The 18,341-nt window shown below is 41.9% G+C and overlaps 1 protein-coding gene across 1 annotated transcript in view; it reads right to left on the bottom strand.

Annotated features, from left to right (window-relative positions):
• The window catches only part of ENPP1 (ectonucleotide pyrophosphatase/phosphodiesterase 1), a 70,137-nt gene extending 62,067 nt beyond the window's left edge, over positions 1–8,070 (bottom strand). The window contains exon 1 of the mRNA XM_045805543.2: positions 7,827–8,070. Coding sequence (XP_045661499.1) covers positions 7,827–8,066 — 240 coding nt within the window. The 5' untranslated portion in view covers positions 8,067–8,070. The remainder of the gene's footprint in view (positions 1–7,826) is intronic.
• Between the last annotated feature and the right edge of the window lie 10,271 nt (positions 8,071–18,341).

Below are 18,341 nucleotides of genomic sequence, written 5' to 3'. Positions count from 1 at the left end.
TTTCAGGATTTAAACCCAAATCTGTCTGACTTCAAAACTATTTGTCAATAAGCTACAGGACTAAAATTAAGAGAATTATTAGAAATTCTTAGAAAGTCTCCCAAATTTCTCTGCGCCATGATTTTTCATCTCCAACATGGAGATACTGGCAGAGCTGTGGTTTAGACCAGAAGAGGTAGCAGATGTAGGAGTATTTTGAAATCTAGAAAGGACCTTATATAAAGATACAGTAAGTCATAACTAGCTGATTCTTTTCATATGTCTAAATCTCTTTTTTTTTTTTAAGATTTTATTTATTTATTTGACAGAGAGAGCACAAGCAGGGGGAGCAGCAGTCAGAGGGAGAGGAAGAAGCAAACTCCCCACTGAGCAGGGAGCCTGATGCGGGGCTTGATCCCAGGACCCTGGAATCATGACCTGAGCCAAAGGCAGGGGCTTAACTTGCTGAAACACCCCAGAGCCCCTCAATTCTTAAAATAGTATTGAATGTACACCTTTCCTTAAAGCCGATATTCTTAAAAACCTTTGGGCTCAGAATTCCTTTATAGTCTTACAGAGAACCCTAAGAAGCTTTTTCGGACAACTGTGGACATTCTTTAAAACCACATCAAAATTCTACAAGTGGTAATTTCTTAAAGGCAAAATGCAACATGAACCTTGAGACAATTTTAATACATTTTTCATACTGTTACATTAAAACCCATTAGTCTATTTGCACTTTGAATGAAACTTACACCCATTCATAGTTTTGTAAATCCTCCACTGGTCCCTTGGAAAATATTAGTTTACTGAGTTATGTAGTTCTTCCAAATGTTGACACAACGTCTTATACCTTACAGAAAAAAACCCACTCCTTACTATTTCCATCAATTTCTTCAGAAGTCTTTTTTTTTTTTTTAAGGTTTTATTTATTCAAGAGAGAGAATGAGAGAGCACAAGCAGGGGGAGCAGCAGAGGGAGAGGGAGAGGAAGAGGCAGGCTCTCCACTGAGCAGGGAGCCTGATGCGGGGCTGGACCCCAGGACCATGACCTGAGCCGAAGGCAGATGCTTAACTGACTGAGCCACCCAGGTGTCCCTCTTCAGAAAGTCTTTAAAAATTGGGAAGCAGCTAGTTCCGCTCACAACTCAATCCGTCTTCCCTCCAGAAAACCACAGTTCTTCATTATCCAGCAGACGTGTGGATGTGTCCTTTCCATTTCACACCTACTAAGGAGACAGGTCACTTAGGGTTGAGATTTAATAAAATCTGCCTCATCGAAGACATTTTCACTGCTTCATCTAGTACATTCTTTTAAGCGAAACAGACTTCTTTTTCGTGTAATCGCAAGAGCATGACTACTCCTCCAACTGGGGCCACCCAGTGCCTGGATTCCTGCTAAGGCGACAGCAGCCGCACCTGCCATTGCTTTAACACCATCAGCGTAAATGTCAACACAGTGAAGAGGGCAAATGACATCATGCTATTGTTGTTAAAATCGTTTGGAATCCATGGTCCCCCAGAAAGCCTTAACTTAGGGACACCCCAGGGACCCACACACCACACTTTGAAAGCTACTGCCTGAAACAGTTTGGCTTTTGAACCTTTGTTCTACCTGTGTTGTCTTTTGATTATAACATATTTATTCAAAATAAAGGTCTGGAGCAACAGGAGACTCTATGTGGAAAAATGTCATAATGACAATTATATTTATATCGCTGCACAACAGCTCCATAAAAACTACTTGAGTTCCTTGCCACGTCTCTCTCTCCATGACGGACCAAAGGTCCGAGATGCTTGCGAACGTCACAAAGCTTTTCAAGGGAGAGAAATCAACTTTAGGAACAAGCTCCTTTCTCTGCAATAGTTCCTGAAAACCACGCTCTTGAAGGACCTCGAACCACACCTGTGATAGAATATTTGCCACCTAAATCTGTGTAAAATCCTAAGATACGGTGAGAAAAGGATCCATCCACAAATGGAAACCGTTTCCCCCCCAAATCCGTACACTGGAAGCTCAGAGGACACGTGATCACTGACACCACACTGATAAAAAGGCAAACGAATGGGATGCCAATCTGTCGTTAAAAGTCTTTTGGTTATCAAAGTTTTCTACTCCCAAATTTCACCTGTAAATTTAACCCACTGTTTCTAGAAGCAGAGTAAATGAACCACCTACACCTGAATACCTTGAGGTACTTAATATATTATGCAGATTCTTTGGGTCCATTCCCATCTTAGTCTGCTCAAACGCTATGACAAAATGTCACAGACTTTAGTGGCTTAAACCACAGAAATTCTCACTAAATTCTAAACACTGGCAAGTCGAAGGTGAAGACTCTTCTTCCTGGCTTCTGTCTTTCAAGATGTCTTCACAGGACCTTTTCTCAGGTGTGGTGGAGAGGGGCAGAGGGGAGGGAAAGAGACAGCTCCACCTCCTCTCCTTCCCTTTCTTGTAAGGTTACTAATCCCATCATGACAGCCCCACCCTCCTGACCTCATTGCAGTCTAATCACCTCCCATAGGCCCCCGTCCCAAGTATCATGTCATTGGAGAGTTACAACTTCACCGTGTGAATTTGGGAAGGACACAAACATTTAGCCCATAACAATTTCAAGCCTTCTACACCACAGCCTCTGGGAAGGGGGCCCAGCAATCTGTTGTCCTTAAGAGTTTCCGGCTGTTTTCCTAAGCACACTGCAGTTTGAGAAACCTGATTGCACCCCTGTGAGCCTGCTTCCTAATCTGTAAACTAGGACTGACTGTCACCATACTTTCCTGTTCCAGGGTTGCTGACATGTTGAGGATCGATCAAGAATATATGGAAAAATGCTTTCTAAAACTGCAAAGTGCTTTGTGAATAATAATCATCATCTAAACTTTTATCACCTACACTTCTACCAAACCTTATTCTAAAAACTATAAGTAGGGGCGCCTGGGTGTTTCAGTGAGTTAAGTGCCCCACCCTTGATTTCGGCTCAGGTCACGATCTCAGGGTTGTGAGATCAGCCCCATGTTGGGCTCCACGCTGAGTGTGGAGCCTGCTTTAGATTCTCTCCCTCCCTCTCCCTCTGCCCCTCCCTTTCTCTCTCTCTCTAAAAAAAGAAAATAAAATAATAAAAATTTTAAAAAATAAAAACTAAAAGTGAGGGACACCTAGGTGGCTCTGTCAGTTACGCATCCGACTCTTGGTTTCAGCTCAGGTCATGATCTCAGGGTCCAGAGATCAAGCCCTGTGTCAGGCTCCCTGCTCAGTGGGGAATCTGCCTGAGATTCTCCCCCCCCCAAAATAAATAATCATAAGAAAAACTAAAAATGAAGGAGGATAAAATAAAGATTATTATAGGTGCTATCTTAATTCATATAATAAACCTCGAATAACTAAAATACTCAGGAAATAGCGTTTTCTAGTTAATATGTAGCTGAACATTCTGGTCACTCTTTTGAAAAGCCCTTTTAAATATATTATTATACTTTATTTCCGTGGTAAATACGTAACTTAGATTGTATTTGATGCCAAAGGGCTTTTATTTGAGTCAGCTTTCTGAAAATCAATTCTTGCTACATAGGACTCAGGCTTAAAAGAGTAATCTATGTTCTGCCTTGAACTCATTTGCTAAAAGGTTTCTTGTTTGCCTTCTGTTATTTGGGGATATTTCCTAGTTGATAAAGGCATGTTTATTTTAACCAAAGGTAGATCTCTAACTACAGGTTGTATTCCAAAAGCTTTTATGTTCGTAAATCATTTGAAATATGAAATGCCTCTCCTTCTACCAAAAAAAAAAAAAAATTATGAATCACAATTAAGTTCTTTAACTTGTCCAAAATGCCCATAATACAGATGAAACACATTTGCTAGTAGTTAGAAGTCACAGGGCTATTTTGCAATGAGATTATCAAACTCATTCTGAATATAAAATTATTTTCGTTTACCTTCACTGTTGGTATCTGAAAAAAAGTAAGCTGGAGGAAGATGAGAATGCGATAGATAAAAATTTCTGCAACTATCCAAACGGATCAATGGTCCTCAGTGCTTTATTATACAGAATGCATAAGGCCTCTCAACACGGCCATCAGGGATTCTCTTCACAGTGAGAAATAATGGAGGCAGGTTCAGAGTGAACTGAACAAGCAGAAGGCGAGGGAATAAAGAAAATGCTGAAAGGATGGCTGTGTATCCAGGGAGCAGGAACTGCTGAGGTATCAATGGTGAGAGGGAGACCAGAATGGGACTCAAAGCAGAGAGGAAGTAACTGGAAGCAATGCTGAAGAAAACAGGACCCTGCAAAAGCCACGAAGACTGAATGTGGGGTATGAGAGCAAAGTCACCAACACCGAAGAGGCCTCGATACAAAGGGAGGCAGACTCGCGTTGGCACCTGCGGGACGACCTAACCTGTGCGCAGCCAACGGCCACACTTGGGTCGTTGGTACCTGAGAGGATGGCGGGTGTTAGATCCGGCATCTGAATCCATGCGATCACGAGGGCCTTGGTGGCCTGTCCTACGGCCCTCTGACCTGGGCTGGGGCCTTCTGTGTACAGCTCCCTCACGGCCTCTTCCGTCTCCCGAGGCCCTAATGAAACGATCTCCCAGTTTTGATCTTACACCTGACCTCTACCCAAGCACTGTCTCTATCAGCGCATCTACATTTAGACTCCTGACTTTCAACTGCTCATATGGGTCTGTGGTCCTGTAGTCAGTCTTCCCATCTTGCCCTTTTCCAAGGCACAGTGTCACTATGGTCTGAGTAAAAATGCAGTGCATTCATTCATTCAACCAAAAGCCGACACTGAGTGTCAGCAGAGAATTAGGGGCACCTAGTGGCTGTCCCTTAAGCATCTCACTCTTGATTTCGGCTCAGGTCCTCATCTCAGAGTTGCTAGATGGAGCCCCCATATCGGGCTCTGTGCTCGGTGGGGAGTCTGCTTGAGATTCTCTCTGCCCCTCTCCCTCTGCCCCTCCCACCGCTCAGGCTCTCTAAATAGATAGACAGATAGATAACATTCTTTAAAAAAAAAAAAAAAAAGAGCAGAGAATTATCTTGAATGTTCTCCACACCGTATTTTGGATATAAGACAATGTGTCGTAAAAAGGGGAGAAAAACTTACCGAATTAGTAACTTTCATGCCCAAACTTCTGAGAGATAAGAGCAACCTCTGCCACTTAACAAAGAATTCTTTCACTGCAGGTGAAAGTAGTCTTTAACCAGCACCACCCACATATAAAGCCCTTTAAATGTACACAGGTATATGTATTCATAAGCACCACAGCAGGTCACAAACACAAAATGACGCTTTAGAACTCACTGGTCAATGGAAACATGTGCTGCACTGTGGTTGAAAATTCTCTGCCCTTTAAAATGATACCAGGGAATAAGAAAGATTATTTCAAATAAATCTTCAGTCTAACCTCAGTGGAAGTCAAAATTTCAGTTCAAAATTTAATTCGAAACTAAGGCAAGGCATCCAGTATTTAACACATCTATGAAGTACACACACAGTAATACTTCTACTTGCCCTCTGCGTTTTCTGCAGTCTGGCTCAGTGCCTGGGCATGAGCATTTCCAGGGCCCAGGGCCAAAAACCACCAGAGACTGCAATTCTTTCCTTGGACTCAACCACCACACTAAAGAGCAGCAAGGGTAGGACAGGATCTTCCCTTCTTCGTCCGCTCTCACATTAGCACATCATTTAAGCTTATCTGAAATATCTTCAGAAAAATGTAACACTTGCCACTGATTATCTCTCTGGAAGGCAACTCTTGCAATTCTCCTGCTAGGTTTAAAACCTGTGTGGCTGAGGACCAGATCAGTGGTTGGCCTCTAATACTCCCAACCCCGGATGCAATCAGTCAATTCATTTCTTCAGCTTTATGAAAAGTGTGTTGATGTTTAACTTGAAAAAAAGAATCCCATAATTGCAGCTCCTTTCTAGAAGACCTCTCCCAGAACTCTTTGATGTCAATTGTCAAATTCCTTCTGGAGACCCTTCCCTTTAGAAGTGCATCATTTGGGGGGCGGGGGAGGAAGCAGGGTATTGAAGTAGGGAAGAAAAAGAAGAATGGGTAAAAGGTTTCACATTCACTTAAGTTACTAATTAAGATTTCAAAAACATAGCAATGAGTTTAGGTGTATCATGTCCCACAGTATTTCATCAAAGACATGAGATAAGAATTCTTTGCCGGTTCGTGTTATAGCAAAAGACCCCACCTAATGGAATAAGAAATATTCATGATTGTACTACTTGTGAAAGGAAGACCTAAGACACTTTCATGTCCAGTACCCAGAGTCACATCATCAGAGCACAATGGAATGCTGTTTGACCAGCTGATTGCAGGTGTCAAAGACTGAAACGCATGTTTCAAAGGTAGACCCTTGCTGTTACCTACTGTGGATCTCTAAGTAAATGAGGAGGAAAGATTTAAAAACTGAATATAGCAATTGGCAATTTAGCGACCTCCCAAGGCTATAGGCATTTAGAAATTACTTCACATTAGAGTTACACACGATTCAATGTACAATTATTCAATACCTAGCAGTGTACTAAACACCTGAAAATACAGATACTAAATAGTTTATGTGATCATGTTATAAAAGCAAAGGTCTCCCATTAACAGAAACAAAAAAGGTGACTCAAAAGACCAAAAGTAAGTTCTCATCCTGATGCAAAAATATATGTTGAGATACAAACATTATGTGGTTTGTGATTCTTTGAACCTTAGGCTTAAGTTTTAATTACTAAGCATATGACACCATCTCTTTAGTCTAGGAATGTTGGTTCCTCGAAGTATTGTCACATCTCCAAGATACCGAAGATATAGTGAAAATGGAAATGCTTATGAAAGGTTTCAAATATCAGAAAAGATACTCTCCACACAGCATTGTTCGATCATAATGTAAATGATGTTACTTCCATAAATGCAACAAAAGTTATGTCTCCTTGTAATTTTCAATTTACTTCCCCACACACATTGTTCCCATTGGATCCTCATAATAACTCTATGCAATGGGCAATGGAGGTGATGTCCTCATTTTAACAAATAAGAAATTGAGGTCTGGGAGAGTTATACAAGGCCTCAGCAATTACTAACTAAACCAAGCACCCAGGCTCTGACTCTGAGCCCAACACTTTCTATCATAGGAATGAAACTCCCCCCCCCATATTTCATCAAATTAACTATGGATCTTGCAACTGTCATAACAAAATAGAGGAATAATGGTTACGTTTGTTAGCAACAAAAATCTTTTAACCTACGGTTAAAAAAGTGGACAAAGAATCTTCATAACATGAATATTGATGGAATTTCTGAACAGCTGCAAGGAAATTCCTGAGCAGAGCCAAAAGAAAAGGCATTTCCCAAAGTTTCTGATCAAACTTAAAGAACTCTGTTAAACCTTTTCGACTGAAATCAGTTAATGAAAAGAAAGTCATCAATATTACCCCCAGAGTAGACCCCCCCCAAAAAAAATGTTTAAAAGGGGGAAAAAATGTTGGTCTTTCCTAAGACCAACAACTTTCGGGCTGGTCATTTTTCCCTTCTAAAAACTTCGTACTCTGCTGGCGGACAAGCGGTATTTCTAAAGATCGCAATTTTAACAGCTTGATTTCCTAAACGAGGCCTTGGAAGCATCCGTGGCACACGTGAGCGTGAACTACTCCCCCGCGGTAATGAGCAGGAACGGAGCGGGGAGCACGTCTGCGAGCCCAGAGGCGAGCGCGTGCAGGCGAAGGGGAGCCGCAGCAACGCTGCCTCTCTCCGGGCCCCCGGTGCTGACCGCGCGCGGAGCGCAGGAGCCCTCGGGCGCCGCCCTCCCCGCCCTCCCGCGCGGGGCCCGGCCGCGGACCTACCAGCGAGAGCACCTTATAGGTGTTGGGGTCTTTGGCCGTGCGGGCGCGCGCCGCCTTCTCCGGCGGCTCCTCCCCCACGTCCATGGGTGCCAGCAAGGACTCAGCGGCCGGCCCCTCCCCGGGCCCCGCGGCGGCGCGACCGCGACTCGGGTCGCGGCCGTTCCCCGCCGGGTCCTCCCGGGGAACGCGGCCGCCCTCGCCGCCGCTGCTCCCGCCCCCCGCGCAGCAGTCGCGCTCCATCGTGGCCCCCGGCGCTCCGGCCCCGCCGCCCCGCCGCGCCTTTAATGGGCTCCGCGCCGGCCCCGCCCCGGCCGCCGCCGCGCCCGCCCCTCGCCGCCAGACCCTTGGCTCCGCGCCCGCCGCCCAGCGCTCGAAGTGAGGGGAAAGCAACTCAACGCCCCGGATTATTTGGCTTCCTGTCTGATTTCGGGCACTCTGCGTGTCGGTTATTTTGGGTCCTTTACGTGGGCGCGTCTTTAACTTCCCCCAAAGCCTTCCCCTCCCCGCGCCCCGGGCACCTTCCGAACACTTGCAGGAATCGCCCTGCGTGGCCTCGCGGCGCGGGCTAGACTGGAATTGCAGAGTGTGGTCTGCAGAGGGCATGAGATCATGGGGCCCCAAAATAGAGCGGGAGGAGGAGGAGAAGGATGCAGCCGAGGCCGGGGCAGCTTCTCTACGGCGGGAGAGTGGAGGCCGGGCCGACCTGTGTTTCCAGTGGGTTGGGCGAATAGGCCGGAGGGGTCGAGGGTGAGACAAGGTGACCTTTTTCTCCTGCGTAGGAGCAAGCGAGAGTTCCCTCAAGGCCCTGCTACCCACTACTGCTCTACCTTGAGAAAGGAATAACCACCCTTCAGAATACCTGATGTAACCAAAGCACTCGTCTATGAGGGATACTTCGTTGTTCACGGTTTCATGTGGTTTCTGGGTTTTTCTCGCTGATCGTGCCTTCATATCTGTATTTATTAGTTCCTTTAGCCATTCTGTGTCGAAGGCTCCCAAGTGTCAATGTTGCCTGATCTGAGGTTGACGCTGATACTTGGTTAGCAGTATTGGACATTTTAACAGTCTGAAATACTCTGATACTTTATTTCTGAACGAGGGCATGAACAGTAAGCTATAATTCTTGAGGCGTTTTGATTCACCTTTGATTCTACAACTTTCACATTTCCTTCCTCATCAGAAAAACCACAAGTGTGTAGTGAAGTGATTCTTGTCTGTCAAGGGGAAACCAGTGACTTTCAACTGCTTTGCAACACCAGGGACTGACTTTGGGGACTAAAGAAAGTTATACAGTCCAAAGACAATTGTCAATTCATTTTGACTACGCGAATGTATACAAATATTCTTTTTAAAAAGCTGAGGATGGATATTTAACAGATATAAAGTGTGTGTTGTTCCCTTTAAAATCGTCCATTTAGGAAGCTTTCCATTTCTATTGACTCATTCATGCACTCATTCATTCATTCAATAATAAGCCTTTCAATTCAATCTTTTGGCCTCCACAACTACGTATACCATATCGAAATGAATAAAAGTATGTATTTCTCAAGTAGCTCTCAGTCTGGTTGAAGGGGGTAAAGACAATAAACAAACAACAACAAATTAAAACCCAAGTCAGTCCTATATGCAAAATAGAGTCACAAGATATTTTGAAAGTTTAGTGGAAAGGTAACTGACATCTGGAAGAAGTAAAGGCCATCCCTCAAAACATGACTGAGCTCTTTTTTTTTTCTTTAATTACCTTTGAGTCAGCTTACAAACCACCCAAGAGAAACAGGTTTTCACTATTTCGTAGTCATACATATTTTTTACCCAAACTTGGCTCCAAATTTTCCTTTAACTGTTTCCAAAAATCAGATTCAAGGACAAAGATTTGCGCCACAGAGACTGGTCAAATGAGTGTCAAAACTTCTAAAAGAGACTCAAACTTCCAGAGTGGCTTTGAACCTGACAAAACTCATGGAATCAGTATATTGATCATAGGCATCCCAAGACAAAGAATCACTTTCCAGGCTTCACCCAGGGAACAGTGAGCACACCTTCTGCAGGGACACAAAGTCAACCGCCCTCAGGGAGTGAGACGGCCCCTGCAGGTGACCTGTGTGCTCTTCTTAACAGGGGTGAGGATTTACTCAGCAGGATCCTGTGCCCATTGTGGCCAGAGAGATTTCTCAAGAGACACAGGAAATTTAGATGTTTGTGTGAATTCTCCAGATTGCAAAATTTTGTCTACAAAATTCAGAAAAACAATTTCTTTAAACACTTGAAAGGCCAAACAAAATGTAACACATCTGCAGGGTGGGCCTGGCTCACAGGCCACCAGGATGTGGCCTCTGTCTTACGCTCAGGCTTCGCCTGAGCCATTAGGGACTTCTATGGGTAACTATAAAAGTCTCATTGAAATTTTAAAATCAGAGGAATAAGAATGGATCAATTGAGTATGCCACTCGTACTGCTTAGCTACAGACATCGCCATGCCTGCGGTGAAGTCGTGCCTCGGTCTTGTTTCTATTCCAAATAGTCGAAGGGGCAGCTTCACACTCCAAGTACAGCAGAACTTTCCTGGTTAGTGCAAGGTTAATAATGACTGTTTCATCCTTGGTCCTAAGCGACTCTGCTATAATGATTGAAGTCCGTGATCCAGTACAGCAGGAAAGATGAGAGTCTAAGAGTTTATAAGATTCGTTAAGTTTTATTCTACAGAAATATTTAAACACTTCTCCTTCAGTGCCTGAAACTTGAGACACAGATAAGACCAAAGCACCAAATAAAACCAACTTATCTGTGTTTGAAGGATGATTTCTCAACTTGAGGAACAGTTCTTCTTGGATTTTAAAAACTGAAATTATTTTAGTAATTATTTTCCCAGCTGTTCCTGAGCTCGTCCAGCTTTCTCCAAATCCCAGTAAAACATGAAAGACATCTAGCCCAGCCTAAGAACGAAAAAACCACATGACTCTTTAATCTTCGTGAGACATAGAAAAAATTATTTTCCATGCATTAATTTATTTTTAAGATGTTGTATGACATCCTTTCTCTTTCCTTTTTGTAAGCACAAACATAAGCTCTCTGGGAGAAGCTTGGAAAACTATGTGACCTTGTACAGATTACGAGAACTCTCTGAGTCTTGGCTTCCTCATTTATAAAATGGTGTTACAAATAATACCATAGAATTACACGGCTATCTCCAAACGCCAACAAAACAGTGAACATTTCCCCAACTTACACAAAAATTTAAATGTCTCCTTTCCATATTTAAATGACTCAACTCAAGCCCCTAACAGAGAGAAAAAAAACAATTTCATCTTCACATAAACAATGCATGATTTATACTTGGTTTCTGGAAAGGTTTGAGAGCTGCCAGGGAGAATGCATCTACAAAGGGAGAGCCCGTGGGGTCAGGCAGGGATGCTTGCCTCTCTGGGATGGAGGAGAGACGGCTTGTTATCAGGTAGATAGCAAAATGAGTGAAGTGAACCCCAAAGTATAAAATGCAATTGAGAGTAACTGAAACTGCGGAAACATGGAAAACACATATCCCATCTAGAGGGAGCTGCTGTCCAGGCCTTCGCTTTCTGGTTGTCTGCAGTCTCTGACACTCCCGTAGTCCCCTATATCTCATTTCCAACAAAACCCCGGGGTGCCAATAATCTGAATGTGTGCCTTGCTATTTGCGTTCTATGTGCCTCCTGTCTTTTCTTTCCCTCGGTTCCTCCTTCACTTCTTTAAATTTGTGATAATTTTTTTATTATACCATGCTAATTCCTCTGTTGAATTTTAGCTTTCTTAAAAGTGCTTTTCTTACTCATTACTCTAAAAGTTCTAATAGGCAACTTTAACTTACCATCTACTTCAAATTGATACTGACTTCATTCTAGTAAAATATAGTGGTTTTTTCTGCAATACATTTCTATTTCCTCATCCTTTCGTTTGTTTGTTCAAGATTTCATTTATTTATTAGAGAGAGAGAGAGAGAGCAAGCGCAGAAGTGTGGGTGGGGGCAGAGGAAGAGGGAGAAACAAACTTCCCGCTGAGCAGGGAGCCCGATGCTGAACTCAATCCCAGGACCCCGGGATCATGAGCTGAGCCAAAGGCAGACGCTCAGCCAACTGAGCCACCCAGGCACCCCCATTCCTCATCCTTCTTTCACTATTAGTGTTATATATATTAATCTATATGTGTTACAAAGCTAATGAAGCAGTGTTGTAATCATTGTTTTAAACAACCATATGTTTTAGAGAAATTAAGAGAACATACATGCACACACATACATACACACACAGATTTTTTTTTTCCCCCTGAACATGAGTCACTTTTTCTTGTTTCTTTGCATGTATTATAATTTTGGGTTGAACACTGGACTCCCAGGTACTGTGTTATAGCAACTCTGGATTCTGATTATTTTTCTGACATTTTTAATACTCCCCTGGACTTATAGCTACAGATTTGTCCTACTGTTTTCTTTCTTTTTCCTTCTTTCTTTCTCTTTCTTTCTTTCTTTCTTTCTTTCTTTCTTTCTTTCTTTCTTTCTTTTTCTAAATATTTTTTTTATTTATTTATTTATTTGACAGAAAGGGAGACAGCCAGAGAGAGAGGGAACACAAGCAGGGGGAGTGGGAGGGGAAGAAGCAGGTTCCCAGCAGAGCAGGAAGCCCGATGCGGGTCTCAACCCCAGGACCTGGGACCACACCCTGAGCCGAAGGCAGCCACTTCAGGACTGAGCCACCCAGACACCCCCATCCTGCTGTTTTCTACCCTTGCCATTTTCACACCTCCCTACCAACCCCACCAAATCTAGTCCACTCCTCTGGTGGCTAAAGGCTAAAATTTCTCTCTATTCTTATCCAAAGCCCTAGTAGTTTTTCAAGAATAAATGCTTCTCAACTTATCTTCCATTGGTCAATTTACAGAACCCTGAAATCATTGTTCTGTCCATTTTTATACTTGCATATGGTGAAGAAAATTTGCAAATCTTTTTAGCTGACATAGCTGGAAATCCATTTCAGATTTTTAAGTTAATGCTGGAAATTTGAACATATTTATTTAAATTTTTCAGTACTGGCAGCTGTGGGGTACCTGGGTGGCTCAGTCAATTGGGCATCCAAATCTGACTCTTGATTTCGGCTCGGGTCATGATCTCAGGGTTGTGAGATTGAGCCCCACGTCTGGCTCTGTGCTCTGTGCAGAGTCTGCTTGGGGTTTTCTCTCTCCCTCTCCCTCTGCCCCTTCCCTCACTCTTTCTCTCTCTCAAATAAATAAATAAATAAATCTTTTTAAAAAAACACAAATAGGGGCGCCTGGGTGGCGCAGTCGTTAAAGCGTCTGCCTTCGGCTCAGGGCGTGATCCCGGCATTCCGGGATCGAGTCCCACATCGGGCTCCTCCGCTGGGAGCCTGCTTCTTCCTCTCTCACTCCCCTGCTGTGTTCCCTCTCTCACTGGCTGTCTCTCTGTCACATAAATAAATAAAATCTTTAAAAAAAAAAAAAACACAAATAAAAATTGGCAACTGAGTCAATATTTTTAAAGACACCATGGAGGCCAACAAATGTACCTGAAAGATTCATTGAACCATAGGCTCTCAATTTGAAGACTCTATCTTAAGTGTATGCCAAGTGTGCTTGCAAAGCACTGAAATTCTCTCTCAGTTTTCATTTTAACACCAGGCTAGGAATTCCCTGTCTGTGCCCATGTCCACTCCATAAAGGCTAAATCACAGTATTTCAATCCCTTTGTATTTCTTTGGGGTAACTCAGTGACGGGGGTAATGAAGAGTCAACTGTGTGTTGAGCTGAGTTAAGGTGTGAGGGGACTGGTTCCCCAATATATAATCAGTGTATTATTCCAGAAGAAAGGAAATTGGATGCTAGAAAGCGAAAACAACAAATGTCCACTAAAACCTCTTTAGCACCTTCTTTACTATTGAACTTTCTAGGCATTGTGAGGATCTCCATGGGCAGTTTCATCCAAGATAACAAATTGCTACTTAAAGATTGTGGACATTATGCCTGCTCTTTGGAAGTCTCTTCATTTTAGGAAATATCTGTAGAAAAGACACAAATATATACATGAGGATTCAGATGCACAATATATATTAAATAAATGATCTTGTTGCCTTCTAAGCCTTCATCTCATTGGGTAACCAGGGATTGAGGTGATCATGGGGCAAGCTAGATCATATTATCTCAATCCTTTTTAGTATCTTTGGGGTAACTCAGTGTTTGGGGTAATAGTGCTCATTCTTTCTGTTTGCTCCCATATCTCTACTCCCCAGGACGTTTGTCGGCAGGGGTTGGACGGAGCTGTCAGTAAGCAGTATGGGAGACGCTTGCACTGGCTTGCTCTTTTGGGGTTTTTCTTTGGACTTTTGCTGATCTATGTGGGCAATGTGAGTTCCAATCTGGTCGCAGGGCACATTCAGTGATGTCTTCTGAAATGCTGTTAGTAAACGTCTGACTTGCTTTCTTGGCTCCAACAAAGCTCAGAACTTCTTTATATTTGAATAAACTCTGCCTCAACCCATGGTAGGGCTACAAATACTTCCCAGTACAGCCACATCCTCCATCCAACCATGGTCTGAGTGCTTTATATTTGACTGTCTGAGTTAGCAACACTTTATCCTTAGCTGTAAGGTTTATAGCGTAACTCCACTGGCTCTCAGCTCAGTAATTTCCACGTTCCCACGATGTGTGCAGGAACTTGTGAATTGTTCCCTTTGTATAAGAAAGCCAATGAAAGCGTCAGAGTACCCGTCAGATTCTGCCTGACTATATTAGTGAGGGGAGCAGTCTGTCAACAGTTCCTCCTGGAGACTCCATCAGGAAGTAGAATAAATGTATCTGTACTTCAGGCTTTCTATATGGCCTACCTACCGTCCAAGACTTCAGCTCACAAAAGGCAAAGGCTGAAGGACATGGATCAGCATAAACATAATTTGAATTTCAGAAAAAGATGGGGGGTGGAGTTAGGAAAAAACTATTTGGAGAAATAATGGAACAAAAACCTGGGTGGCTCAGTCAGTTAAGTATCTGCCTTCTGTTCAGGTTATGATCCCAGGGTCCTGGGATCAAGCCCCATATCAGGCTCCCTGCTTGATGGGGAGCCTGCTTCTCCCTCTCCCTCTGTGGCTTCTCCTGCTGGTGCTCTCTCTCTCTCTGCCAAATAAATAAACAAAATCTTTTTTAAAAATAATAAATAAATAGATCAAAATTTTCCAATTTTATTTTTTAAGATTATTTATTTATTAATTTGTCAGAATGAGAGAGAGAGAGAGAGAGAGCACAAGCAAGGGGAGGGGCAGAAGGTGAAGCAGGCTCCCTGCTGAGCAAGGAGCCCAATGCAGAACTCGATCCCAGGACCCTGGGATCATGATCTGAGCCAAAGGCAGACGCTTAACCGACTGAGCCACCCAGGGATCCCAAAATTTCCAAATTGTAAAGGAATCTATCAACTCACAGATTTTGGAATGTAAACTATTGCCAAGCAGAATCGACACACACACACAAACTGTATCAAGGCACATCGTGATCAAATTGCTGAAAACTAGCATTAAAGAAAAGTTTTTAAAGCAGCCAAAGAAAAAAGATGCATTATATTCTGAGAGGGTTAGAGGAAAGATAGGAATTACAGTAGATTGCTTGTTAGAATCTATTCCAGCCAGAAGATATGGAGAGACATCTTCAAAGAACAGAGAGGAAAAAAAAAAAAAAAACACTTGTCAAACTAGAGTTCTTTGCCCAGTGAAAAAGACCTTTGAAAAATAAAGGCAAAATAAAACATACTCAGACAAATTAAGCTGAGAGAATATATCCCCAGCAGAACTGCACTACAAAAAATATCAAAGGTAGCTCTTCAGCAGAAGGAAAATGACAACAGACCAAAATTTAGAGCTATACAAAGGCATAAGGAACATGGGAAATTGTAAATATTTGGATAAATATAAAGAATTTTTTCTCATTTAATATTTTTCAAAAAAGATTTATTTATTTGAAAGAGAGAGAAAGCACCCACGAGCGTGCATATATCTAAGGTTGCAGGGAGGGTGAGAGGGAGTGAGAATCGTCCAGTAGACTCCCTGGTAAGCAGGAGCCCGACTCCAGCTAGATCTTACGACTCTGAGATTATGACCCGAGCTGAAATCAAGAGCCGGCCGCTTAACCCACTAAGCCACCCAGGGGCTCCTCTCATTTAATCTTTTCAAAATAGAATTCATTTGAGCAAACGTAATGACAACTTATCATGGGATTGGCAGCAGGTATAGAAGTAAAAGACATGACAACAATAGCATGTAAGATGGGAGGCTGAAATGGAACCAGTAAATTTCACACCCTCTAGGTGAAGTGATATGAAATTAATGGAGGATAAGTTATGACAGTAGCTGTATAGAGTAAACTTTAGGTCAACTACTTATAAAATAAAACAAAGAGCTAGTATGCCAATATTGGAGATAAAATGGAATCATAATGATTCAAATTAACCCAAAAAAGAGGAAAAAGGGAAAAAAATAAACAAAAGATGAGAAAATAGAAAATAAATAACATGGTAGATTTAAATCTGCTTACATTGACAATAACCTTAAAAACAAATGGCTTAAAATCTACCTTAAGTAAAGGGAGAGTTTCCATATTGAATAAAAATGCAAGACCCAACTTTATCAAAACATACCCACTTGAACAGTAAAGATAGGTAGGATGAAAGAAAAAGATGGAAAAAAGATATACCATGCAACGCTGATCAAAAGAATGCTAGCATTTTATAATATTATTAGACAAAGTAGTTTTTAAAAATTTACCAAGAATAAAGGACATTTTCTTATGATAAAGGGACATTTTTCTTATCAAGAAAATATAACCCTAAATGTGCATGCACTTAATCAGAGTATATTAAGCAAAACTGTATAAATTTGAAAAAAAGAAACCTACAGCAATACTTGAAGATTCAACACTCCTCTCAGTAAGTGATAGAACAAATAGAACATCAGTAAAGATACAGAAGAATTAAATAGCAAAATCAACCAAACTGACATAGCTGGCATATATATAAAACTCCACCCAACAGCCAAATACACATTTTCATGTGCTTATGGTACGTTAACCAATATAGATTATAAGAGGAGCCTCAGTACATTTAAGAGGATAGAAATCTACAAAGTATGTTCTCTGAACATGACAGAGTTAACTTAAAAATAAAAACATTCCCAAATATTTGGCACTTAAATAGCATAGTATTCCCAATACCTCTTGCATCAAGAAGAAATCACAAGAGAAAATAGAAAATATGTTTAACTTAATGAAAACACAATGAATCAAAATTTGTAATAAGCAGATAAATCAATAGGTACAGGAAATGTTATAACATTTAAATTTATATTAGAAAAGAAGTCCCAGGGGCTTGGATGGCTTAGTCAGTTAAGCATCCGACTCTTGATTTTGGCTCAGGTCGTGATCTCAGGGTTGTGAGATTAAGCCCCACATTGGGCTCCGCGCTGAGCATGGAGCCTAGCTTAATTCTCTCTCTTCCTCTCCCTCTGCCCCTCCCCACCTCTCCCTCTCTAGAAAAAGAAGAAGAAGAGGAGGAGGAGGAGGAGGAGGAGGAGGAGGAGGAGGAGGAGGAGGAGGAGGGGGAGGGGGAAGAGGAAGAGGAAGAGGAAGAGGAAGAGGAAGAGGAAGAGGAAGAAGAAGAAGTCTCAAATGAATGATTTAGAATGAGGTGAACAAATTAAATTTAGATAAGCTGAGGGAAGAAAATAGTAAGGAGGAAAATATAAATTAATGAAATTGAAAAAATTTAAAGAATTTTTTTAAAATAAATAAATAAAAAGAAATTAATGAAAATGAAAACAGAAAAAAGTGAAGAAAATCAATGACACCAAAAATGTTTCTTTGAAAAGCTTACAAAAATTGATAAACCCCTACTTCGACTTACCAGGAAAAAAAGAGAGAAGTCACAAATTCCCAATATTGTGAATGACACAGGTGACACAAACACTAGGAATCCTCCAAACAGTAAAAGAACAAGGAAATATTATGAACAGTTGTATGTGAAATTCTAGAAAGGCGAACCTGTAGTGACAGAAAGCATGTCAGTGTTGACTGTAAGTGGGCACAAGAGGACTTTCTGGAGTGAAAGAAATGCTTTATATCATGATTGTGGTGATTACATGACTCCATCTATACATACGTCAAAACCCATTAAAGAGCACATCTAAAATCAAAGAATTTTACCGTATACAAAATATGCCTCAATAAGGCCGATTTTCAAAAATTAAAAAATGCAGTAATGTGAACAGGGACTTCTGGGCAAAGGTGATGGATCGAGCATATATATTTTCTTTCACTTTCTCCCAAACCGCACTCAAACAACAGAATGACTTTTTATAGGCATACATCCACAAGGACAAAGAGAATTGGAGACAAGACGACCAGAATAATACAACATTAGGTAGAAAAACAGCTAGACCCTTGGTAACTGCTTTAGGAGACCAAAGAAAGTGTAACCCTAAACCAAAAGTAAAGAAA

Source organism: Ursus americanus, chromosome 11, assembly GCF_024610735.1.
Source record: "Ursus americanus isolate L20-20 chromosome 11, mUrsAme1.1.p, whole genome shotgun sequence".
NCBI classification, from domain to species: domain Eukaryota; kingdom Metazoa; phylum Chordata; class Mammalia; order Carnivora; family Ursidae; genus Ursus; species Ursus americanus.
The sequence above is the reverse complement of the archived record's forward strand: the minus strand, read 5'-3'. Positions and strand labels throughout refer to the sequence as shown.